This window comes from Urtica dioica, chromosome 6 (genome assembly GCF_054948205.1).
Source record: "Urtica dioica subsp. dioica isolate 48M chromosome 6, U.dioica_male_clone48M_v1_H2, whole genome shotgun sequence".
Classification (NCBI taxonomy): Eukaryota; Viridiplantae; Streptophyta; class Magnoliopsida; order Rosales; family Urticaceae; genus Urtica; species Urtica dioica.
Window position 1 is genome coordinate 3,240,823 of NC_142761.1, and position 25,482 is coordinate 3,266,304.

General features: G+C 41.0%; 2 protein-coding genes across 5 annotated transcripts; both read right to left on the reverse strand.

Annotated features, from left to right (window-relative positions):
* Positions 1-848: 848 nt before the first annotated feature.
* On the reverse strand, positions 849-6,492 carry LOC149392941 (disease resistance protein Roq1-like). Of its 4 annotated transcripts, none has more exons than XM_089616943.1 (6): positions 5,976-6,492; positions 4,604-5,720; positions 4,186-4,494; positions 2,808-4,082; positions 1,862-2,450; positions 849-1,621 (listed from the first exon to the last, which is right to left on the reverse strand). In XM_089616943.1, exons 1-5 carry the CDS (start codon positions 6,452-6,454, stop codon positions 1,863-1,865), a joined length of 3,768 nt encoding a protein of 1,255 aa, XP_089473069.1. In that variant the 5' UTR covers positions 6,455-6,492; the 3' UTR covers positions 849-1,621; position 1,862. The 4 variants fall into 4 exon arrangements, with proteins under 4 accessions (XP_089473069.1, XP_089473070.1, XP_089473071.1 ...); XM_089616944.1 differs by having other exon boundaries at positions 849-1,624; XM_089616945.1 differs by lacking the exon at positions 849-1,621 and having other exon boundaries at positions 1,674-2,450; positions 3,996-4,082.
* A 15,160-nt stretch (positions 6,493-21,652) lies between these two features.
* Positions 21,653-22,042, reverse strand: LOC149392942 (uncharacterized). Its single transcript, XM_089617871.1, has one exon. It carries the CDS (start codon positions 22,040-22,042, stop codon positions 21,653-21,655), a length of 390 nt encoding a protein of 129 aa, XP_089473997.1.
* Positions 22,043-25,482: the final 3,440 nt, after the last annotated feature.

Consider the following 25,482-nt stretch of genomic DNA (forward strand, 5'->3'; position numbering starts at 1 on the left):
GAAAGAATAAACAACCATAGTCGTTGATTCGCGCACAAATATCGGTCAATAATTCTTCCTAAAACCTATTGATTTGTTAGTCAAAAGCTTGCGGGAGAGTATAGAGAAACTAGTTCGAGCTCGTCCCAATTCCCAGCTCACCTTACTCCAGCTCGCTTACCTCAACTCATAGCTCTAGGTAACTCACTCCAGCTCACTTCAAGCTAACCTCAAATTATTTTAAGTCAAAGTTCCTCACTACGAACTGTTGATGTCGATTTCGGGATCGTCAGCAATCACAAATAAATATACGATATATTTGTTTTATTTAATAATATGTCTCAGAAGACTTCGTATAAGAAACAAAAATAAAATCTCGGTACAATTCAAAAGAAATATTGATGCAAAATATAAAAGAAACGAGCTTTATTAATAATAATCGTTTACAAGAATAGCGAAGTGCCGAGCTCAAGAAGGCAAACTCAACTAAAGACCAAGAGAATTTGAATAAAAGTGAAAAGCAGAGTAAAAGCTTGTGTGTTTCGAAAATGAATACAACAGTCGTTATTTATAGGCGAAGAAATAATCATCTCTGGACACATGTTGATCAGCTCGTCCTCGCCACGTCGCAGACTGGTCAAATCTTAGATCCAATCTTCTCGGCGAGGTTCCAGCTTGACTATGACTTCGTTCCTTAGTTGGACCAGCGCGGACGATCTGTTCTCCTTTTCAGTGAGCTGGGCTTGGGCTTTTCGTTTAGAGCCGGATTGAATTACTTATTGGGCTTTGGCCGAACTAAAGCCCAATAAATAATGAAAATTTATGTTTATACCCCCACACGAACTGAGCTCGTGACCATCTTAAAAATAATCTCTTCCTTGAAACTTGTCTCACCTTAAAAATAGTGTTTCATTTATTTCTCGCCAAATTTCCTACGTATTTTAAGTACTCCCTAGGTTTATTTAATACAGTACGTAAGTACTTTATATACTCCCTAGGTTAATTTGATACTGTTCTTACGTATCTTGTCCTATCTTTTTTATCTAGCAATAGCAATAGTATAACTTCATAATAATACAAGTAGAAAATTATTCTGTTTCATAACAATATTTAATATTGTTCTCACGTATCTTGTCTAGTCTTTTCAACACCACCTGTTCACATTTTTTACCTAATAAAGTTTCCACCTTTAAGGGCTATTTAGAGACACATGAGAAGACCAAGGGACCGGAAAAGGAAGTTTTATGGGTATCACCACACCAGCATTGTCAATCTCCTCGGCGCCCCTGTCTTCGGCGATCACATCTCCCTCATCTACGACTTCCTCACCGATTGCCTCCAAAACCCTAGAAGCCATACCTTCACAGTCCTCAATACCTGGATGTCATGGATTACGTCCACAACAAGACCAGACTCGCCGTAGAATTTGTCCATAATCGAATCAGAAACACAAGCGTTCTCTAGGTTATTCCACTTCGGCACCGCGCAGCTCTGCGGCGAGCTCGAGCGGCCCGGGATCGGGAGAGCCAGATTCGACGGGACGTTGGGCTATATGTCGCCGGTGTTTCGATCCAGTGGTGTTCAGACCTGGGAGTCCGACGTGTACGCTTTCAGCGTGGTGGTTCCGAAGCCTCTCTGGCAACTTCTATCAACAATGCATGATTAATCACAAAAATCCAATGCCTATACTAATATGAATAATAATAAAACAAATGAATAAAATAACATTCTCTTGAACTCATCAGATCGGCTATCGCTCGACTTCCAAGAAAAACGTGGGAAACCCATCTCAGAATACCCCAATTACAATGGGGTAGTAAAGTAACGAAACTTTTTACAGATGCACTGAGTAATCATTGACAATAAGTAACTACGAATATACCTCAACTGTATCTTATCATATGTCCGCTGAGATCAAATGTAGTAATTACTTTTCCACTTCCACTTATTTCACACTTCTCTGTCGGCCCCGGTGCGTCGATCGTATACAGATTGCGAGGCCTGAAACCAAACTCTTCTCCGTCTCGGCGAGACAACATGCGCATTCCACAGCGTAAGACTCTGGTTGAGCTGGATTTGATCCAAGTTGCATTGATCATTTCCTCGAAGTAAAAAACAAACGACGCCTCGTCTGCGTCTTTATTACGCAAATGATAATACTGAAACCAAGTGAATAGATGAGGAGAATTCAGAGGCGGCACTTCTCCGTAGTCGTTAAATACCCAATAAGATGGCTCCGCTTCCCCACGATTATTGGATTTCAATAGACGAAACTTGGAAAAAAGCCGCAAGGGAACGGGATGAGGATAGTAGTCTCCGCAAGCAACAGCGCAGACAACGAAACCCAGGAGATCGTTGCTGTTCCATTTTTCCGGAAGCTTGATCTTGATTGAAGATCCCTCGGATTGGTACGTGAACCATTCTGGTACTTCAGCTCCTGGACAGCAACAATTAACACTTGGGATATAACGCTACACACACACAGAAACACACATGATTAGTAATGCTTATTTCCTTGGGGTTTGCGGGTACATGGCATGATTTTTCATGATTTTATTTTTCCCACCTGTGATTGGAACAATTTTCAATCTGGGATGGAAAAAGGTTTTTCGATTTAAAATCTTTGTTCAATCGGTGATTTTTTTTTCCCCATCATAGATTTAAAAGGTACAAAAAAAGAAAATATGGGACTGAATGAAAAAACTGATCCTTCCATTTTGTTTAAAAAAAAAAAAGGCTAAAACAAGGACAGGATTAATTTTTTCTTCGTTATATGCCGTCAAACTTAAAATATGAAAATTTGTTCTCGAGATGCAAGGGAGCTATACCAGATAATCTTCAGGCTCATAACGGAATGCCTTGCGCAACACTCTATACCGGAAGTTCAACATAAGATCGTTCTGGTCTAACTTAAAGCATTCATAAAACAAAAAAGAGACCACACTCTCTTCGCTAATGTGATAGTCATCACAATTAGCCCCTTTTTTTAGCATGTTTTCAGGATTGGAAAACGTCTCAAGAAGTGGACACTCACTCGCATCAAGATACTCCAAAACCTGAGGGAGCTCTGTCAAAGACCGGAGGTTCCTGCAGTTTTTTATGTAAAGCCTGACCAACTTTGAAAGCCGCCTAATGCTCGGAGGTACTCTGGCAATGCTTGTTCCACTTAAATTTAGTGATTCTAATGACGTCAAACCAGCTAAGGAAGACAAACGATCAAGATTTGAACATCCATTCAGATTGAGGGACTCGAGCGAATACATGATACACAACTTGTTTGGAAGACCCTCGAGACCTCGGCACGAACTTAAATCTAGTTTAATCAGCCCAGTCAGATTATAAATCGATGAGGGAAGCTGTTTTATTGCAGTCCCACTTAACAAGATAACTCTTAAGTTTCCAACAGGCTCCGTAATTTCTGGAAGGCTTCTCAAGTTCGAACAATTCGAGAGGAAGAGTTCTTTGAGACACCTCAGCTTGAAAATGCTGCTCGGGAGACTCTCAAGCAGCAGACAGTGAGACAAATTAATACTCTCAAGAAAAAAGAGAGATTCAACGGACGATGGAACAATTTTTATTGTGGAATTTCTCAAATCAAACTCTTTTATATTCTTTGGAAGTTTTGGAATGTTTTCAAGAACTGAGCAGCCAGTAAGGGAAAGTGATTCAATGAACTCTAGGCTATGGATACTGCTTGGGAGAGACTCGAGAAATTTACAGTGTTCGACAGATAGTAAAGAAAGATGGCTGTGAGAGTCAATCGAAGAGGGAACTTCCTTTATTGAAGTAGAGTCTGCATATAACTCTTCCATACTCGTACCGATAATATGAGGAATAGTAGTCAGATTATAGCAGCAACTGAGCTTAAGAACTTTAAGTGAGCCAGCAACGAGTGTGTCTGGAAGACTAATTAGACTCGAGCAGTGGCTTAAATTGAAATCAATAAGCTTGTCAACCTTTTGCAAATGATCAGAAGGAACTTGAAGCAAACTTGAGCAGTGTTCAAGATTTATGACCTCAAGATTGGGAGCACCAGATAGATTCGGGAATCGAATTAGTTTCTCAGAGTGACTAAGATCGAGGCGTCTTAAGTGCCCGAGGCGCTGTAGAAGAAAAGCGAAAATTTACCGTTAATCATAAGTAAATCATATTATCCAATGCATAGCACACATTCATAAATACCGGCAAGAGCAAGTTTGGCAATACCTGGACTACCGCTCCATCCCAAAGTTGCTCAAGGTGACTAAATGGTAGCTTAAGCTCAACAAGATTTCGCAGTGAAGAATTTGAAGGTAAGGAATTTGCAGGGAACGCTGGCCACTCGAGATATCTAAGTGCACGTGGAAGATATCGAAGACCTTCGGGAAAATATACTTTGTACTTCTTGGTGTCATCAAAACTTTGGACTATAAGGAGACTTAGGTTACTCATAGGCTGGAAAACCATGGCAGACAAGTTTATGTCTTCGACCATTTGATCTTTCTCTAGGACCATCTTTTCGATTGCTTCAGTTCCCTATCAAGGAAGATAAATGCTAAAACAAACAATCTTTTACATGAACTTGGAGAACCAATAAATACAAGCAATCTAGATTCAAATTAGGAATATATCTTAGGGCACTTACTTTACTTTCCTCCAAGACGTCGCAGACTTCTTGAGCAATCCATAACCTGCTCCGTTTTCCAAGCATTTTGGATTCTTCTCGAACAATTTGCCATCCCATTTCTTCTAGTTGATCATGCATCCATAGCTCCTTGTGATAACCTCTTGTTGTGATGAGAGATTTCTCTATGAGATTCTCTATTAGCCAATTCGCAGACCCATACAAATTCCCTAGTATATATGCTGCACGATCTTGAGACGTTCTTTTAAAAAAACAAGCGATATCAAGAAACACAGCCCTCTCTAATTTATTAAGCCCTTGATAGCTTATGAACAACTTCTTCTGAACATTTTCAGGGGAACATTCTTTCAGTGTCTCCAAGTTGATCTCCCATGGCTTTCCCTTCAACACGCAAGATCGAAGATAGGAACCCAGAGTTTTGATAACCAACGGAATCCCTCCAGCATATAGTACCACACGTTTAGACAAATCTACATAATCCGATCTAGGAGAATCGATTCCCTTGAATGCGGTTAAACGAAAAAGCTCGAGCGCATCATCATATTCCAGCTGTCTAACCTTGCGTATCTTAACCTCATATCGCGCATGAGCATTAATATTCGTAAGAACTTGCAAATCTCTAGTCGTTACTATAATTCTACTCTCGGGGCCAAACCAATCGCCGCCGGCAATATATTCAAATTGCTCGTAATCATTCACGTCGTCCAGAACAAGGAGTACCTTTCTGCGGCGTAGTCTTCTAACCAAGCTTGGTTTCAAAGACGGGTTTCCTGAGCAGACGCTTTCATCATTGAGGACTTGGGCGAGTAGCTTGTCTCGCAAGCTTCTTATCCCCAATTTCTCAGATTCTTCGCGAACATTCGCGGAGAAACAAGAACCGCTGAACTGACCGATTAGCTGATTGAACACGACACTCGCGATGGTGGTCTTTCCTATACCACCCATTCCACATATACCGACAACGTGAACTTCTTTCGACTGAATGCTCAAAAACTTCTTGATCTTCCTGATGTGCTGCTCGATTCCAATTAGGCCTTTCGAGGCATCAGTTGATTCTAGATTATTTAACTTTCCCAAAACATCTTTGACTATTTCCTGAATTAATTCGGCCTCAACCCTACAAAATGAAAACAGAAAGCTGCGGAGTTGGTAATCATATACTTTGCACCTTGCAATTGAATATACGTAGCTGTGAGACACATATATGAACTTTATTATATATGCAACTAGGAAACAAACATTTCGTCCAAATCCAGAACGTAACTTCTAATTCTAGGTCCGTGAACTGGAAAAAAAATTGAATTTAATGTGCTTCCTCTTTCATTTGATTTCGGTATAAATGAAAAATAAAAAATGAAGGCTTTGAGTTAACCTGAGTTTGGAATCCCAGCCAGAGTCTCTGGCAGCTTTCTCCAAAGCAGATCTCCACTGTCGAAGCTTCGCATCGTCGTATTTCTCGGCGTGCTTTACGAAAGAAGCTCCGTAATTTCCTCGAAGGTTTCGAATGTCGGAGGGATCGACCTTGTAAAACACGGGCAGCAAAATGAGTCCGTGTTTGTCCTCGCATTCCACGATGTGGAGTAATTCGTCTAAGCACCACGACGAAGAGGCGTAATTTTCGGAGAAGACGACAATGGCGATGTTCGATTGGTGGATCGCTTCGATTAGCGACGGAGCTATCTCGTCTCCTTTCGCGAGGCTGGTCTCGTCTATGTACGTCTCGATTTCCATGTCGCATAGGCGTTGGCGGAGATGGCTCGTGAAATTTTTTCTGGTGTCCTCTCCTCGGAAGCTCAGAAAGACATCGTACTTTTTCAAGATCGAAGGAGACGAAGAAGACGAAGTCGCCATTTTTACTGCTACTCTGGTTTTAAATTTCTCAAACAGCCAAGGCTCAGATTTATTCTTTTTTTTTTCTTTTTTATTTGACCAGTTCGCTTGAGGGACGGGCACCGCGTGCTATGGTTTTTTTTTTCCTTGTATTACTTTGAGACTCTCGTCAAATTATATTTTTTTCTATGAAAAAAAAAAAGGAAAAAAATAATAATTAAAGGACATAAAAAAAATTACGGATTGAAAATATATCAGTTAAATCCCACTAATTAAAAAATATCTATAATTGGACTTTTATCCAATTTTTAGACGAAAATACCCTTGAATTTAAAATAAACACCTTAATCTCTCTTTCTCTCCTCTCCCATTTCATTCAAGTCTTCATCTCTCTTTCACTTTCTCGAATCCGACCAAATCCAAGCTAGTCCGACGAAATCCGACACCTCCGAGCAAGTCCGACACCTCCGACCACCATTAAAACCGGCGTTCCAAGTTGTTTAAAGTCTTGAATCCGGGTTCAAAGCTCCATATCTCAAAATGACAAAAAAAATGTTAGCTTTTGATGTTTATTTTATGGTTTTGATGTTGTTAGATAGTTAAAATATAGTTAGAATAGTGAATTAGAGTAATTATAGTGGATTAGAGTGATTATTTTTGGGATTTTGGTCGGATTTAGGAGTTAGGGTTTGAGAAATTTTCTGGAAATTTTCGATGATTCTCATCGGATTTCATCGGAGACCATCCGAATCCGATGGTCTCCGATGAAATCCGATGAGATTCATCGGAAATTTCCAGAAAATCCGACAAGATCCGATGATTTCCGACAAGTTCCGATGATCATGTTTCTCCGATGGTTTCCGATGCTTTCGGTCAAGATCCGATGATTTCGGATGGTTTCGGTCAATATCTAATGGTTTCGGATGGTTTTGGTCAAAATCCGATGACTTTGGTCAAAATAATGATTTTTATTTTTTTATTTATATATTAGGATAAATAGAAGGATAAATTTGTGTTTTTATGATAAATTTACTTATATTTGTTGATATTTCTTCAATAAATTATTGTTATTAATGTTTTTAATTAGTTATGTTTAATTAAAGATTATAAGAATATTCCGAGATTTAGATTTGTTTTTATTATATTCATGTTTAGTTATTGTAGGAAAAATATGAGATTAAGTTTGTTATTATTATATTAATGTTTAGTTTTTGTAGTAAAAATATGAGATTAATTATACAAATAAATGTGTGTTTTTATTATAAATTGTTGATATTTGTTTAATAAATTATTGTTATTAAGGTTTTTAATTAGACTTATAAATAGCTTGTTTAATTATATTAATATGTCATGATAATTATATGTTAAACGTATTTTAGGAGAAATTGACGTTTATATGCGAGCACGATTTTGCGGGTCGAATCACATATGGTGGTTCGGGATACTTAAAGATGGTGAAAGAAAAATTCACCGTTCTTGGTCTACTTGATCGGGTCGCGGAGTCTCCGTTCGCGCAATTCTTCGTGGGAACTACGCTCAATTTTTCCACGGTACTCCTACACTCCCTTCTTCTCCGAAAGATCGACCCAACGAAACTAGGGGAGATTCATTTCGGGTTGGGAAATAAACGCGTAAGATTCGAAGTGCTCGAATACGCGTTGATAATGGGATTCACACGTGTCAAACGCCAAGTTCGACGTCTTGGTAAACACGTTCAAGACATGTCAAGATCACAATGATGCGTACAAGCTCGGTTTGTGTATATTTGTCTTGGGGTATCTCCTCGAACTAGAACACAACAAATCCATCAACGACAAGTACCTGTACATGGTTGAAGACTTTCCGTTTTTCTATTCTCTAGCGTGGGGGAACATCACGTGGGCCGAGACTTTGTCATCACTATTGGTGAATCTGTCGCGATACTACGAACGAGTAAAAGACAAATCCGCCAAAGAGAATGTTGTACAAAAGGAGGCGAAGTATTCCTTATCGGGAAATTTGCACGCCGTGCAATATCGAGCGTAAGAGGCTATCCCGGAGATTGGTCAGCAGTTCGGGAATGATGTCGGTGTTCGAGTACCGAGGATGCATTCTTGGTCCAGCACCCGGGTTGTCACCCGCAAGGACGTCGAGAAGATCCTTGTAAAAAAAACGGTAATTACTTTGAGCTTAAATACCTTAACTATAATTTTTTGTTGTCTTGTAGTTCGGCATTCTTCAGATATTGAGACCACAGACCGGAGAGCGCGAGTTCTTCGAGCTACTAGAGACGCAACTCAGTCAATCGCTCTATCCGACTGAAGGCAAAGACGTGGTTGAGCCACGTAATATCGAGGAAGAGATTGACTTAGTAGAGTCAACGGCGAAAGAAGCCGGCTTACTCAGACAAGCCGAAGAGGACGAGGAGGAGAACTTGTGGAGTGAGTAAGACGATGACGAAGAACATATTTCGGATACTCCGCGAGTACCTCGTCGGGTAAATTCTATTTTAGTAGTTTATAATTTATTAATTAGTTAATAGTTTATTTATTAATTAGTTAGTAGTTTATTTATTAATTAGTTATGTTTATTTATTAATTAATTAATAGTTTATTTATTAAGTAGTTAGTAGTTTATTTATTAATTAGTTATTGGTTTATAATTTATTAATTAGTTAGTAGTTTATTTATTAATTAGTTCTTAGTTTATTTATTAATTAGTTATTAGTTTATAATTTATTAATTAGTTAGTAGTTTATTTATTAAGTAGTTATTAGTTTATAATTTATTAATTAGTTAGTAGTTTATTTATTAGTTATTATTAGTTTATTTATTAAGTAGTTATTAGTTTATAATTTATTAATTAGTTAGTAGTTTATTTATTAGTTATTATTAGTTTCGCGGACCCGACGCGGCCTAAATACTCCTCAAAGGTGCGGGTAACGTCGTTCAGACCTTTGAAGGATCCAAAAACTTCTTATTTTAATGACTACATGAAGAGGACCCGCACTTCTAAACTTGAGGGGAAGTTCTTGGGCCGAGTTTATGTGAAGGTCACTGATGTGGAGACCGAGTTCTTCAAGATCCTATAGGAGAGCGGAAAATGGCTAACAGATACGGTAAGTTGAATTACATTGCTTTGAATATGTTTTTAAATAAAAATTTAATTAATATGTTTGTTGTTTCATACACGATCACAGCATATTGATGCTATTCTGGATATGCTTCGGAGACGCCAACGACAGTATGCGGAGTATCGTCAAGACGTCTGTGTCATGGGTACCTTGTGGGTCCAAAACATATACGGTCGTTATACGAAGCTCGTAGAATGGACCCACAAGGTACTCATGACACAGACCTGCTGAACAAGGCATAGAGGTGAAGCTCGTAGAATGGGATCACAGAGTCGTATTGCACCCGATGACTGGCTGCAGAGATTCCCAACTCATTCCGTGGACTGGTGCGCGAGAGATTTTGTATGTCGTCAACTTCAAGAACATGCATTGGTTCACGTTACGGGTCGATCTCCAAGAGTGGACTATAACCGTCTTAGATTGCCAGAAATATATTGTGCAGATGCAACACAATTCAGTAGATTTCAACACGATGATGGAGATTAGTAAAATTTAAAATACTCTACTGAACTTAATGTTTATTATCTTACATTATTATGTTAATGTAGAATTGGAGTCGAGCGTTACCAGCGGTTATGGAAGAGTCGGGGTTGTTCAGCGAGCATCCGAGGGCGGAGCGAGAGCTAGATGGCGGCCAAATTCGACTTCCACCGTTCCTATGGCTAGTCGACCAAAACGTGTCACAATGTGTGACAAGGTATGCAATTTGAATAACAACAAGATTAAGAGTTTTTTAAGTATAAATTTTGTGGTTTTGTCTTTCAGTTGTGATTGCGGTATGTTCCCAATCAAGTATGTGGAGCACATCCTTGTTGACGTGGGGTTCGATACACTTCTAAGCGAGAACATGAGGACGTTCAGGAAGAAATGGTCAGCCGACTTATTTTTCCAATTAGAAGCGCGATGATGTGTATTGATGTGTACTTATATACAATTTTTTTATATGTATTGACATTAAATATTTGGATATTTTTAAGTCATTAAATATTTTGAAAGGTTTTGTTAATATTCGCTATGAAATTAAATAATAAATATAAATATAAACATAAACATATACATAAACATGAACCTCACCTTAAACTACAAATCTTCAACAAAACACATTCAAAAGTTGTCAACATAAAAATACAAACGTCATAAATTCAAAACAAAATAAAAGATAAATGTTTTCACTCTCTCCAAGTGCATGTCTTCCTATTATGGCTCATCCACCACATTTACCACATTTGCGGTGAATAACAACTTTTTCTCCTTGCGAGGGGTATCAATTGACCATCCGCCTTCCTTGTTTACTTTTCTTCGGTCGACCGGCTTGTTTCTTTTCTACTGGTTCCGACACCTTCATATTCTTTATGTCATCCGGAACGTACCACTAATCTTCATTCCCAACAGGATATTTGGATTCCTTGTACATCTCAATTCATGTCTCCTTCGAATAGAAAGGACTGCACAACGAATAAATGTCGAGACTCATGTGTTGTGCGGATGCTATGGCATGCTCGCACGGGATTCCAAGTAGTTGTGCTAGCCCACACGTGCATGTCTTTCTCAACAAATCTACATCAAAGTCACCTCTCTCGTCTTTGACATGACATTCAAACATATCGAGTCCATAGGTATTGACGAATTGTGTCTTGCCGTTTAGATGAGCGAGATTGTCTTGAAACTTCGGGCACAGTCTTGTATCACATTTCCTAGTCATTTCTTCTCGATCAAAAAACCACGTTTGAAGTGTGAATCTAATAAACTCAAGCAACGTGGTAATGGGAAATGTTCTAACATTCATCGTCTTATTGTTGAAGCTTTCTGCATTATTGCTTGTCATTATATAGTACCTATACAAACAATTACATATTAGCGACATTATAAAACCAGTTAAAACACTTGTAATGACAAAATGAAGAGTTTGTGTTCTTCCCCACCGATCAAAACCGACTTCCTCGAGATACTTAGCCATCTCGACAGTTTTCCTTCTCAATTGCCGAAAATGATCTTCAAAAGCTGTCTTATTGAAAGCATAAGCGGCGACATTCAGTTCAATGCCACAATGATCGGTCTTGAATTTATGTTGGACATTTAGTTTTAGATGATGATAGCATGCTCCGTGAGGGATACCGGAGAACACCACTTCGAGACCATGTATGATGCTAACATGTCGATCGGATATGAACGCCAACTCTTCAACGTCTTCACCGATAACTTCTCTCAACTTTCTCAAAAACCAAATCCACAAAGCATGACACTCGCTATCTACTACCCCGAATGCAAGCGGATATAATTGTGAATTAGCATCCATCGCAATTGCGCATAGCAAATGTCCACCGTATTTTGTCTTAAAAAATGAACCGTCTAATAATATCACCGGTCGACAGGACTTGAATCCTCTATGACACGCCCCAATAGAAATACGTGTACTTGAATCTATCGCCATCTTTCACAAACGCAGTCAGAGTCCCAAAGTTCTTCTGCTCCAACATGTATAGCCAAGATGGTAACTTCTGATAAGATTCTTCTGGCGTACCCCTTACGTATGAAATTGTTTTCTCCCTGGTTCTCCAAGCTTTCAAGTACGAGATGTCAACACCTCATCTTGTCTTGACTTCCTCTCTTACGTTATATGCCAAATACTCAGCCATAAAGCTAATAATGTACTTATCTTTACAGATGTGCCAAATAACCCAAGGTGCATCTCCTATATGCCCTTCTGTTCGAACCACACGCGCGCAAGAATGTCTACTCTCGTACGACGTAATCTGCCACATATCAGACCACTGCACAACACCCCTCAGCTTCCAAGTGCACATCTTATTTTTGCGTATGGCATACCATCTCCTTTTCGAAGACGATTTCACTCTAAACTCGAAATTATTTTTTAGAGCAAAAACGTGAATCTCTTGCTTCATCTGTTTCTTGGACTCAAACTCATTCCCAAGGTATATATCTTCTGTGCTACCTATTGCATTCAACGGTTATAATACATATAACATAACATTTTTCATTTAAGAATATAAGTACATCTTATTCTTATTAACTGTGGAAGAAGTTTGCAACAGGCTTTGACCTTCATTACGTTCTTCCCTGACAAAATCATCGGTTGTGAAGTCGGGGGCTTTCCATGAGTAAGGCACGCAATCCGATGGTGATACAACTTTATGAGGGTCACGTGACGGTTCACCGTGTCCCGATGGTTCACCGTGTTCCGATGGTACTGTAAAATATTTTACAAAATCTTCATATTCTTCAGGGTTCGCGAACTCTTCAAATTCTTTTCCTTTGTCACTGTTGTGTCCATCACCTCCGTCAAACTTGTCTCCATCACCCCCGTAACTTTTGTGTTCATCATCTCGACCGTTGTGGTGGTAGTCATCTATGTCACGCTTGTATACTTCATAAACTCGGTCATCTGTTCGACTGTTGAACACAGGAACATCATCTCGGTCATTGATAATCACATTATGTCGTCTCTTGTTGAGTTCAACGTGAGACAATTCTTCATTCATCACATTTTTCCATTTATCTACTCTTTTTGGAGTTAACGCTATGATTTCTTTCGATACCAAAGTTACACAAAGTGCATAACTTCTACGACTTTTATACTTCGTATAATACTTAACGTCAATATCGTCTTTCAACAAAGCAGGCTCAATCGGCATATTACCCGCCTCATATGGAATTTCAAACTTTAAGTCATACTTTGATCTGTCTATATCGACCCTCTTGTACACCTTGTCGACTAACTCCATGTACGTCATCTCTTTCGAAACTTCAAGCGGAAATGTTCTCGCGTTTTTTAACACGTATAAGTGTCCATTTCTCTCCCACGTGCGGTTAACCATCAATAAAACTGCAAGAAATATCACAAAAATACATTAAATTACATTAAACTTAAAACCAATCCGAGACCATCGAATTTTTACAAAACTCATCGGATTTTGTCGGATTTTATCGGAGTGGTAGGAGTTGTCGGATTTCATCGGAACCGGTCGGATTTTCTGCTTGAATTTCATCGGAAATTGTACATGAATTTCATCCGAAACTATCGGATTTCATCGGAAATAATGTCAAATTCTGGAAAGTTTGACCTACATCTACCAACTTTTTTTATTCTACGCAAATTATATCACTAAAGCTATAAAATATGAGTGAAGAAGCATACTTACCCATTTTGACGGAATTTAACCAACTGGATACTCGAAATGATGAGAAAATGTGAGAGAATGACAGATTTTCAATAAGTAGTGAATGAATTTTTTGTCAAAAGGGATTATATGGTCTTGCAATGGTATTTTTGTCCGAAATTGGTATAAAAGTCCAATTTTGGATATTTTTTAACTAGTGGGTCTAATGAGATATTTCCATTACTTTCGGGCCTAGAAAATGAAATTTCTCTTTTCCAAAGGGAAAAAAGACATACTACACAAAAATGATCAGGAAAGGCAAAAAAAAAAGATGGAAAATTGAAAAAGCCTAAACCGCCAAAAATTCAAAAGAACGACATGAGCCCACCATGAACCAGCCCGAGAAATCCACCCGTCCAAAGGCATGACCAAGACTCTCCTTGCCAAAATGTCCAGGACCTTCCACGCCCAAAATGCTCCTCGCGCGCGGCCCAAATCCCCCTCAAGATGGCCTCCTCGTTTGAGGCGATCTCTGTCAGAGGCGAGTACTCGGGGAGGAAGATGGCAGGAGACGGGGTATCCATGGTGGTCCATATGTCAGCTCTCATGGAGTAGATTGAGAAGCGTGAGGCTCGGCTGTGAATTTACCGCTTACAAGTATTGGCCCCATGATGAATCGTATCATATTGAAGAGTTTTATCTCTTGTTGTACGATTCAGCCATGTTTATCGAAATTCATTGTTAAGGACAGTGGTACTAACGGAGGAACAAATAATTGATATTGGATATTTTTCCACGATTTTTAAAAAATTGGTACTTAAACGTTACAATCCGAAAATATTGGGTCTTTTTGTCGTCATTTTCTCTTTTTAATTACTTTAAAAAAAATTCAAATGTTTATCTATATATTTTTTATAAATGAAATTGTAAAAAATAATTAAAGTTAAATAAAACTCAAAATAATAAATATTTTTTAAAATCATTTGAACATAAAAAAATGATAGTTTTTAGTGCGGGTGCAAGTTTATGCTCTTTAAATTTCAAGGGAGGTTTTTAATGGCAGTTCCGGAAAAAGGGACTTCGATCTAAAAAAAAAATGTACTCGTAAAAAAATTTGGAAAAATAAAAGATATTGGGCATCATTCTAACGTTTTTCCATTATGCATATATAATAATTTCAGTGAGAGTGAACTATAACGAGTTTAATTTTAATATTAACATAATGAAAAGGCTATTTTAATTTTTAAACATGAAATATTTGAATATTTCAAATTTTCAAACTAATAAAATCAAACAAATTTGCGAAACAAATTAAATTAAGTCAAATCACAAAATAAATAAATAAAAATAGAAGGAAACAGATGCGACATAAAATTAAACACAAAACAAAATAAATATTACATTTCAATGACAAAAGTATATCGGCAACAATGATTTCATTAAAACAGATGTCACATTTCTGTCATGTTAGATCCGTAAAGTGATCGTGGGAGTTGATCCATTCCAAAAAGACCGTTAATAAATGTAGAATAAAACCGAGAATAAATCCTGAAATCAGAACTAGATCAGTCAAGGCCCAAAAGACAAAAAAACAAAAAAACAATCTCTGATCAAGAATGATATCAGAGGCAATGACAAGGTTGCTTACGTGGCGGCCGTGGAAGCAGGCGGAGCCGGAGCCGCAGTGGTTCCTATTCAAAGAGGAAGACGTTCCGTTGGAGTGCGGCACGATATTCTCTTGGACTGAGAACACGTTGGATCAGCCGCCGCGTGATTGGCCGGTCCTTCCGCCGGAGCTCATACCTCCGTTGACCATGGAAGCCTGCGAGCACGGCGTGATATGCCTCTCCGACCCTGTCACCGCCGAGATCTTCCTTTGGAACCCAGTCCTTGGCCACGTCAAGAAACTCCCTTACCTCCCCGTAGCTCCTGACCCCGGCGCCTTCCGTGTCGGGATCGGCCACGTGGCATCCACCGGAGACCTCAAGGTCAAATCATTGTTGTCTCTCTGACTTATTTTTTTAAACCATATTTCGTTACGATGAGCCATTAGAACATTATTTACAAACACTTTGCAAAACCCTCGATTTTTATTGTGCATGCATTGTCGATGGTTTTCTTTTTCTAATAGTAAAATCGGAAATCTTTTATCAGATTTATTAGAGAAATACCCATTTACAGTTTTAAGAAAGAAAGCTATTGAGCTATACCTACCTGACCTGAAAAGCCCCCTGTTTGGAATCGAATCCGGAGTCTTGGTATACCCAATAGATGAATAAGTGATCCAATGATGGCTGAACTATTATATCTTATATACGAACCCTATAACCAATTGATAAGAGAGAGCGAGGTACCAGCTCACCTAAATGGTAGGATCATGCTGTTAATTCTATTATGTATCTATCGAAAACTAGTCAATTCGCTTTATAGAGAGTCTATCAAACTGTCTATAATAGACGGCGAAAGATCATAATTTTATAAAATATTTCCAAACAACCTTATCTACTGTAAATTTAACGTTTCATTAAATCCGTGTATTCGCAAATATGCGTCAATCGTTGATGATAGAAAATAGAAAATCTTGTTATCACTTGTATAATACAAATACGTATTTGTTAGTTATTTGAGAGTGGTCATGGTCTCCAACTTCATTTATCTTTTTATAATTAAGCACAAATCAAAGGTTAATGTGATAATATGCGCTTACCAATGATAAATATTACTCATTATACTAGAATTAAGTAATTCGTTGCTCGACTTGTTACTTTTCTTAAAATGTGGTCATGGTCTCTGTTACGGGATAAATTAGTCGGACACCGAGTAGAATAGTCGGACTCCCGAGCAGCAAGAGGAATCCAGCACCGAGCTCAGGTTAAGTAAACCCAAGGGCCATCCATTGAAAAAGAACGAACCGTTCATAAGTTAAGAACGAAACCCACAGATCAGAACTTCGGAGAGAAGAGAAGAACGTAGGTCAAAGACTAGTCAAAACCAAAAGAAAACATGATTCAAACTCTAAAACGCACACCCTGACGGTTCAGGAACCATACGAAGAGTATTAACCGTCCACCTCAGCGAGAGATAAGAGGCAGTTACCCAAAACCGTCCAGAACGTGGGATTGATCACCCCACGTTCCCCAGAATAACCGCCAGAGACACGACCACGAGGCCACACCAGACGAGTATAAATAGAGGCTGCGGCACAGAACTAAGCAGGAACTTTTTCACGCACTTTCTTTCACAAAAAACCTCTAGAAAACACTACTCTCTTGTATTAGATTCGTCTGTATAAAGAGAAAGTCTTGCCTAAATCATCTCTGTACTCGGAGCCCTTGTACTCGGAGTCTGTGTATTTTCGTGAGATATTGTTGTTCTAATTTTACAGGTCAACAGTTGGCGCTAGAAGGAGGGGGACCAGCTGAAGAATATGGCTAGTTCGTCCGCACCCGTGAACGCTGTCTCTAACCAGGAAACGGAGATAGAACACCATAACCGCACCCTGCCTTTCACCTCGGAAGAAATAGCTGAACTTCTCTCGGAACCCAGCCTCGAAGAACAGTTCAGACAGATGCAAGAGCGTCTCTCGGTCTTAGAGGCAAATAACAGGGAATTGAAGAGAAGACTGCAGGCGAAAAAGGTCACACTGCGAAGCGCAATAGTGATCCCAGATGAAGAGCCCTCACACCGATCAGGGAAAGAACCCATCGGGCAGGATCCGCAGGTTAAGAAACCTCGGAGACATGCTAGAGATCGGTATGAGAGGATGGAAGATGATTCTGAGTCCGAGAAGGAGCAGTACAGTCAGGAAAAGATTCCTGATCGGTACCAGTCCACCATGGACAAAGGTCATTCAAGCACTTTCAGGCACAGCTTAGAAAGCTCGGAGACCGAAGACAGTGCAAGCACCAACAAAACAAATTTTAGAAGATTGGAACGTCGAATCGAAGAGGTAGCCCTAGGTCAGAAGGAGTCTATTCCGAAAGTTGGAGAAGTTGTCTCCCCTTTCACAGCACGCGTGTTAGAACATTCGTTGCCTGATCGTTTCAGGATGCCAAGCATCCTAGTATACGATGGAAAGACCGAACCGGGAGACCATATAGACACCTTTTCTTCTTGGATGTTGTTGCAAGGAGCCGGACCAGAGGTTATGTGCAGAGCTTTCTCTATCACTCTAACTGGCTCAGCCAAAAGGTGGTACAGAAAACTAAAGCCAAACTCCGTAGGATCCTGGAAACAGCTATCTAGAAAATTCATGGAACAAGCTCCAGCTCAGGGAAAACTCCCAAAGAAAGGCTGCTAGCGGTGAGACAAGCCCATGACGAATCTCTAAAAGACTTTATTAATCGCTACTCGGAACAAGCGCTTCAAGTTGACGATCTAAACGAAGACTTTAAGCTCTTCGGGATCTCCTCCGACGTCCGAACAGAATCAGAATTCTGGTGGTCGCTTCAGAAGACTAGTCCAAGGGATTACAACGATTTTCTGAAGAGAGCCCAGAAGTATATCAACGCAGAGGAAGCAAGGCTGGCAGCAAGAAAAGCAAAACCGCCAAAGAACTACCGAGAAGAGCATAGGGAACGACATTCCGAGGACAACCGCCCACCGAAGAAGAGCCGGTCGGGAGCAGGACCTCTGAAACCGTTTTCTAGTAAGTTCGATAAATATCATAAGCTCAATGCCCCGATAGAGGAGATATTTAGTCTTACACAGGACAAAGAGGATTTCCCCAAGCCAAAACCGATCAAGAAAGATATCTCAAGAAGAGATAAAAAAAAATATTGTGTTTTCCATGCGGACAACGGTCACCGCACTGCCGACTGTTTCAACCTCAAAGAAGCTATAGAAGCTCTAATCCGAAGAGGAGCGCTGAAGAAATTTAAGGCCGAGCAAGGGGACCAAGAGGAACAGAAAGGTGAGGCGTATGCTGAAATTTCACTCATAGTCGGAGGACCACATGTGGGAGGAACCTCAAGGAGCGCTCAAAAGAGCTATGTGAGAGAAGCCTATGCGGGACCCCGACAAATCTTGTTTACAGCCGAGCAAAGGCCTAACAAGATAGCTAAACCAAGCTCGGAGCCTATCACCTTTTCGGCAGAAGATGCTCGGTGGGTGATGTTTCCTCACAACGATCCATTGGTCATATCAGCTCTTATCGGTAACAAGAATGTACACCAAATATTGGTGGACACTGGGAGTGCTGTCGACGTGCTCTATGAAGACACGTTCAACAAGATGGGTCTTAAGCAAGATGCATTAGCTCATTCTCCTGAAAATCTTTATGGATTCACAGGAGACTCAATCCAGCCTAAGGGAGTAGTATCACTCCCAATAACTGTGGGAGAAAGCCCGAGGAGCAAAACCACTAACACGATGTGGGTGGTGGTCCCCGGAAAATCTTCATTCAACGCAATCATTGGCAGGCCAACCTTGCAGTCTCTCGGGGCTATCGCCTCCATAGAATATTTGAAGATGAAGTTTCGTACCGAACACGGGGTAGGCGAAGTAGTCGGAACTCAGGCTATCGCAAGGAGATGCTATGCGAATTATCTCAAAGAGAGTCAGGACAAAGATGTCCACAAAGTTATGATGATCGACTCGGACTTCGACCCACGCCTTCCGAGCCGAGAAGAAATTGGCCCAGGAGACGAAGTCGAGGAAGTCGCTCCAGATCCAAAATAACCTGAGAAGAAGCTCAAGATTGGAAAATATCTTGAATCAGGTAAATTCTTAGGTTTCATCGTTCATGAACGAGGCATCAAAGTGAATCCAGAGAAGATCACAGCCCTATGGAACATGAGACCACCACGAAACATCAAAGAAGTGCAAAAATTGACAGGATGCATAGCTGCATTGAGTCGTTTTATCTCAAGGTCTACCGATCGAAGAATTCACTTCTTCAATGTACTCAGAGGCTCCAAGGAATTTGAATGGACCAAGCAATGCGATGAGAGTTTCGAGTCCCTAAAAGAGCACTTGGCATGGCCTCCGACTTTAAGAAAAATACAGGAAGGAGAGCCCCTGGAAATTTACCTAGCCGTATCGGAGCATGCAGTAAGTTCAGCGCTGATCAAAAATGAGGGAAAACACCAGGTCCCGGTTTATTATACTTCGCGGTGCCTTAACGAGGCGGAAGGAAGATACCCGGAACTCGAAAAGCTAGCTTTCGCCCTCATCACTGCTTCTCGGAAGCTAAAACACTACTTCCTCGCGCATCCGATTACAGTCCTCACCAATTTCCCACTGCGCCAGGTGCTGCAAAAACCTGACGTGTCCAGCAGGCTTATGAAATGGTCGATTGAGCTGACACAGTATGATATACGCTTCAGCCCCCGACCAGCAATCAAAGGGCAGGCAGTTGCTGACTTCATTGCAGAATTCACATACAGACCAGTTGAATTCCCAATTTGGGACATGTATGTAGACGGAGCAGTCAACGAAAAGGGGTCCGGGGTCGGAATTGCGCTATCCAGTCCAGAAGGAGACAAGGTAAAATTCGCTTTAAAATTCGATTTTAATGTTTCAAACAATGAAGCTGAGTACAAAGCCATGATACATGGGCTACAAATAGCAAAAGATTTAGAAATCAAAAAGCTCAAAGTATATTCGGATTCTCAGTTAATTGTTAATCAAATGATATGTGAATTTCAGGCAAAAGGCGAAAAGATGTCACTATATGCCGAGAAAGCTAGAAACCTAGCAAGCAAATTCGAACTTTGCGAAATCACCCAAGTCCCCAGAGCCATGAACGAAGAGGCCGATGCATTAGCGAAGCATGCTACTCAAGGATCCGGCTTGGAATCAATCACAGTGATCAAAATTGGGCAACCTAGCATTGAGCAAGCTCCCCATGTGCTTCAGGTCGATCAACGAAAGTCATGGCAAACTCCGATCAGGGAATACTTGCAGCACGGAACTCTGCCCAAAGAGAAAAATGAAGCTAGAAGCTTGAAATTCAGAGCTGCTCGATATTTCCTCGAAGGTCAGAATCTCTACAAAAGAGGATTTTCTCAGGCTCTACTCAAATGTCTAGATGAAGACGAAGCCGAGTACACTCTCAAAGAGATCCATGAAGGGATATGCGGAAGTCACATCGGATGCGAAGCATTGGCACAAAAGATCATCCGGCAAGGACTCTACTGGCCAACATTAAAAGCCGATGCTCGGCGCATGACGCAAAAATGCGTCAAGTGTCAAAAGTTTTCAAATATCCCGAGGCTTCCACCTAATCCACTCATCTCCCTCTCATACCCGATCCCATTCGCAGAATGAGGAATAGACCTAATCGGAGCTTTGCCAATAGGCCGAGGCGGATGCAGGTACGCGATTGTAGCCATCGACTACTTTTCAAAATGGGTTGAAGCCGAGCCCTTAAATAAAATAATAGCCCATGTAATTTAGAAATTTGTATGGAAGAATATTATTACTCGGTTTGGAATACCAGTCAAAATAGTATCCGACCACGGAACTCAAATCGACTGCGATTCTTTCAAAAGTTTTTGCGAAAAATATGGCATTAACAAGGTTTTTTCTACTCCAGTCAGACCACAGTCCAACGGCTTGGTGGAAGCAGTCAACAAGACAATAAAACACGGCTTAAAAACAAAGTTAGGCGAACAAAAGTCAGAGTGGGTGGATATGCTCCAAGAAGTTCTCTGGTCGTACAGAACCACCGAGCACTCCTCAACTGGCGAAACGCCTTTCTCCCTCGCATACGGTTCCGAAGCGGCCATACCGACCGATGTCTTGATACCAACAGTAAGGAGAGAAAATTACTCAACAGAGGTAAACAACGAAATTCTAAAAATTAACCTAGACCTGTTAGAAGAAAAAAGAGAAAAAGCCAGATTAAGAAATCTAGCTAACCAGCAAAAGGTTACTCGGTATTTCAACAGGAAAGCTAGATTTCTCGGGATTACGATGGAAGCATACATCGATAATTTGCTAGTTAAAAGCCGAAAAATATACAAACATACGAATGATCTTAGAAGATCATTCGACCTTTTCGTCTTCATCTAGACATTTGAGTAGAGCCTGAGAAAATCCTCTTTTGTAGAGATTCTGACCTTCGAGGAAATATCGAGCAGCTCTGAATTTCAAGCTTCTATCCTCATTTTTCTCTTTGGGCAGAGTTCCGTGCTGCAAGTATTCCCTGATCGGAGTTTGCCATGACTTTCGTTGATCGACCTGAAGCACATGGGGAGCTTGCTCAATGCTAGGTTGCCCAATTTTGATCACTGGGATTGATTCCGAGCCGGATCCTTGAGTAGCATGCTTCGCTAATGCATCGGCCTCTTTGTTCATGGCTCTGGGGACTTGGGTGATTTCGCAAAGTTCGAATTTGCTTGCTAGGTTTCTAGCTTTCTCGGCATATAGCGACATCTTTTCGCCTTTTGCCTTGTCTCCTTCTGGACTGGATAGCGCAATTCCGACCCCGGACCCCTTTTCGTTGACTGCTCCGTCTACATACATGTCCCAAATTGGGAATTCAACTGGTCTGTATGTGAATTCTGCAATGAAGTCAGCAACTGCCTACCCTTTGATTGCTGGTCGGGGGCTGAAGCGTATATCATACTGTGTCAGCTCAATCGACCATTTCATAAGCCTTCCGGACAAGTCAAGTTTTTGCAGCACCTGGCGCAGTGGGAAATTGGTGAGGACTGTAATCGGATGCGCGAGGAAGTAGTGTTTTAGCTTCCGAGAAACAGTGATGAGGGCGAAAGCTAGCTTTTCGAGTTCCGGGTATCTTCCTTCCGCCTCATTAAGGCGCCGCGAAGTATAATAAACCGGGACCTGGTATTTTCCCTCATTTTTGATCAGCGCTGAACTTACTGCATGCTCCGATACGGCTAGGTAAATTTCCAGGGGCTCTCCTTCCTGTATTTTTCTTAAAGTCGGAGGCCATGCCAAGTGCTCTTTTAGGGACTCGAAACTCTCATCGCATTGCTTGGTCCATTCAAATTCCTTGGAGCCTCTGAGTACATTGAAGAAGTGAATGCTTCGATCGGTAGACCTTGAGATAAAACGACTCAATGCAGCTATGCATCCTGTCAATTTTTGCACTTCTTTGATGTTTCGTGGTGGTCTCATGTTCCATAGGGCTGTGATCTTCTCTGGATTCACTTCGATGCCTCGTTCATGAACGATGAAACCTAAGAATTTACCTGTAGAGACACCAAACGTACATTTTAGAGGGTTTAGTTTCATGCGATATTGCCTTAGAAGTTCGAATGATCTTCTAAGATCATTCGTATGTTCGTCTATTTTTCGGCTTTTAACTAGCAAATCATCGATGTATGCTTCCATCGTAATCCCGAGTAATTCAGCGAACATTCGATTTACTAATCTTTGATACGTCGCTCCATCATTTTTTAACCCAAAGGGCATTACTGTGTAGCAGTATAGCCCTCGATCAGTTATGAATGTCGTGTGATCCTGGTCGGGACCATACATAGGGATTTGATTGTAGCCAGAGTAGGCATCCATAAAGCTTAGAATTTTATGGCCTGCTGTGGCGTCTACTAACTGATCTATTCTCGGCATAGGGAAACTATCTTTAGGGCAAGCCTTGTTCAGATCTGTAAAATCCACACAAGTTCTCCATTTCCCGTTAGGTTTCTTGACCAGGACAGGGTTGGCTACCCATTTAGGATATTTAGTTTCTTTTATTGATCCGTTAGAAATCAGTTTGTCTACTTCTTCTTTTAGGGCTGTATACCTTTCGGAGTTTAAAGCCTTTCTCTTCTGTTTGATAGGTTTTTCTTTAGGATCTATATTTAACCTATGACATGCTATTTGAGGATCTATCCCCGTCATGTCGGACTGTGACCAGATAAATATATCTAAGCTATTAGATAGGAGAGTAATTAAGTTACTTTTGGTACCTGATTCAAGATATTTTCCAATCTTGAGCTTCTTCTCAGGTTGTTTTGGATCTGGAGCGACTTCCTCGACTTCATCTCCTGGGCCAATTTCTTCTCGGCTCGGAAGGCGTGGGTCGAAGTCCGAGTCGATCATCATAACTTTGTGGACATCTTTGTCCTGACTCTCTTTGAGATAATTCGCATAGCAGCTCCTTGCGATAGCCTGAGTTCCGACTACTTCGCCTACCCCGTATTCGGTAGGAAACTTCATCTTCAAATATTCTATGGAGGCGATAGCCCCGAGAGACTACAAGGTTGGCCTTCCAATGATTGCGTTGAATGAAGATTTTCCGGGGACCACCACCCACGTCGTGTTAGTGGTTTTGCTCCTCGGGCTTTCTCCCACAGTTATTGGGAGTGGTACTACTCCCTTAGGCTGGATTGAGTCTCCTGTGAATCCATAAAGATTTTCAGGAGAAGGAGCTAATGCATCTTGCTTAAGGCCCATCTTGTTGAACGTGTCTTCATAGAGCACGTCGACAGCACTCCCAGTGTCCACCAATATTCGGTGTACATTCCTGTTACCGATAAGAGCTGATATGACCAATGGATCGTTGTGAGGAAACATCACCCACCGAGCATCTTCTGCCGAAAAGGTGATAGGCTCCGAGCTTGGTTTAGCTATCTTGTTAGGCCTTTGCTCGGCTGTAAACAAGATTTGTCGGGGTCCCGCAGAGGCTTCTCTCACATAGCTCTTGTGAGTGCTCCTTGAGGTTCCTCCCACATGTGGTCCTCCGACTATGAGTGAAATCTCAGCATACGCCTCACCTTTCTTTTCCTCTTGGTCCCCTTGCTCGGCCTTAAATTTCTTCAGCGCTCCTCTTCGGATTAGAGCTTCTATAGCTTCTTTGAGGTTGAAACAGTCGGCAGTGCGGTGACCGATGTCCGCATGGAAAGCACAATATTTTGTTTTATCTCTTCTTGAGATATCTTTCTTGATCGGTCTTGGCTTAGGGAAATCCTCTTTGTCCTGTGTAAGACTAAATATCTCCTCTATCGGGGCATTGAGCTTATGATATTTATCGAACTTACTGGAAAAGGGTTTCGGAGGTCCTGCTCCCGACCGGCTCTTCTTCGGTGGGCGGTTGTCCTCGGAATGTCGTTCCCTATGCTCTTCTCGGTAGCTCTTTGGCGGTTTTGCTTTTCTTGCCGCCAGCCTTGCTTCCTCTGCGTTGATATACTTCTGGGCTCTCTTCAGAAAATCGTTGTAATCCCTTGGACTAGTCTTCTGAAGCGACCACCAGAATTCTGATTCTGTTCGGACGCCGGAGGAGATCCCGAAGAGCTTAAAGTCTTCTTTCAGATCGTCAACTTGAAGAGCTTGTTCCGAGTAGCGATTAATAAAGTCTTTTAGAGATTCGTCATGGGCTTGTCTCACCGCTAGTAGCCTTTCTTTGGGAGTTTTCCCTGAGCTGGAGCCGACAAATTGTTCCATGAATTTTCTAGATAGCTGTTTCCAGGATCCTACGGAGTTTGGCTTTAGTTTTCTGTACCACCTTTTGGCTGAGCCAGTTAGAGTGATAGAGAAAGCTCTGCACATAACCTCTGGTCCGGCTCCTTGCAACAGCATCCAAGAAGAAAAGGTGTCTATATGGTCTCCCGGGTCGGTATTTCCATCGTATACTGGGATGCTTGGCATCCTGAAATGATCAGGCAACGGGTGTTCTAACACGCGTGCTGTGAAAGGGGAGACAGCTTCTCCAACTTTCGGAATAGACTCCTTCTGACCTAGTGCTACCTCTTCGATTCAACGTTCCAATCTTCTAAAATTTGTTTTGTTAGTGCTTGCACTGTCTTCGGTCTCCGAGCTTTCTAAGCTGTGCCTGAAAGTGCTTGAATGACCTTTGTCCATGGTGGGCTGGTACCGATCATGAATCTTTTCCTGACTGTACTGCTCCT

Excerpts from the sequence above, each read along its gene's own strand:
- LOC149392941 (XM_089616943.1), bottom strand. The coding sequence starts at position 6,454 with ATGGCGACTTCGTCTTCTTCGTCTCCTTCGATCTTGAAAAAGTACGAT. Across the intron at positions 4,495-4,603 it reads ACGTCTTGGAGGAAAGTAAA|GGAACTGAAGCAATCGAAAA; the intron begins GTAAGTGCCCTA and ends CTTCCTTGATAG. Across the intron at positions 4,083-4,185 it reads GGGATGGAGCGGTAGTCCAG|CGCCTCGGGCACTTAAGACG; the intron begins GTATTGCCAAAC and ends TTTCTTCTACAG.
- LOC149392942 (XM_089617871.1), bottom strand. The coding sequence starts at position 22,042 with ATGTCGCTATATGCCGAGAAAGCTAGAAACCTAGCAAGCAAATTCGAA.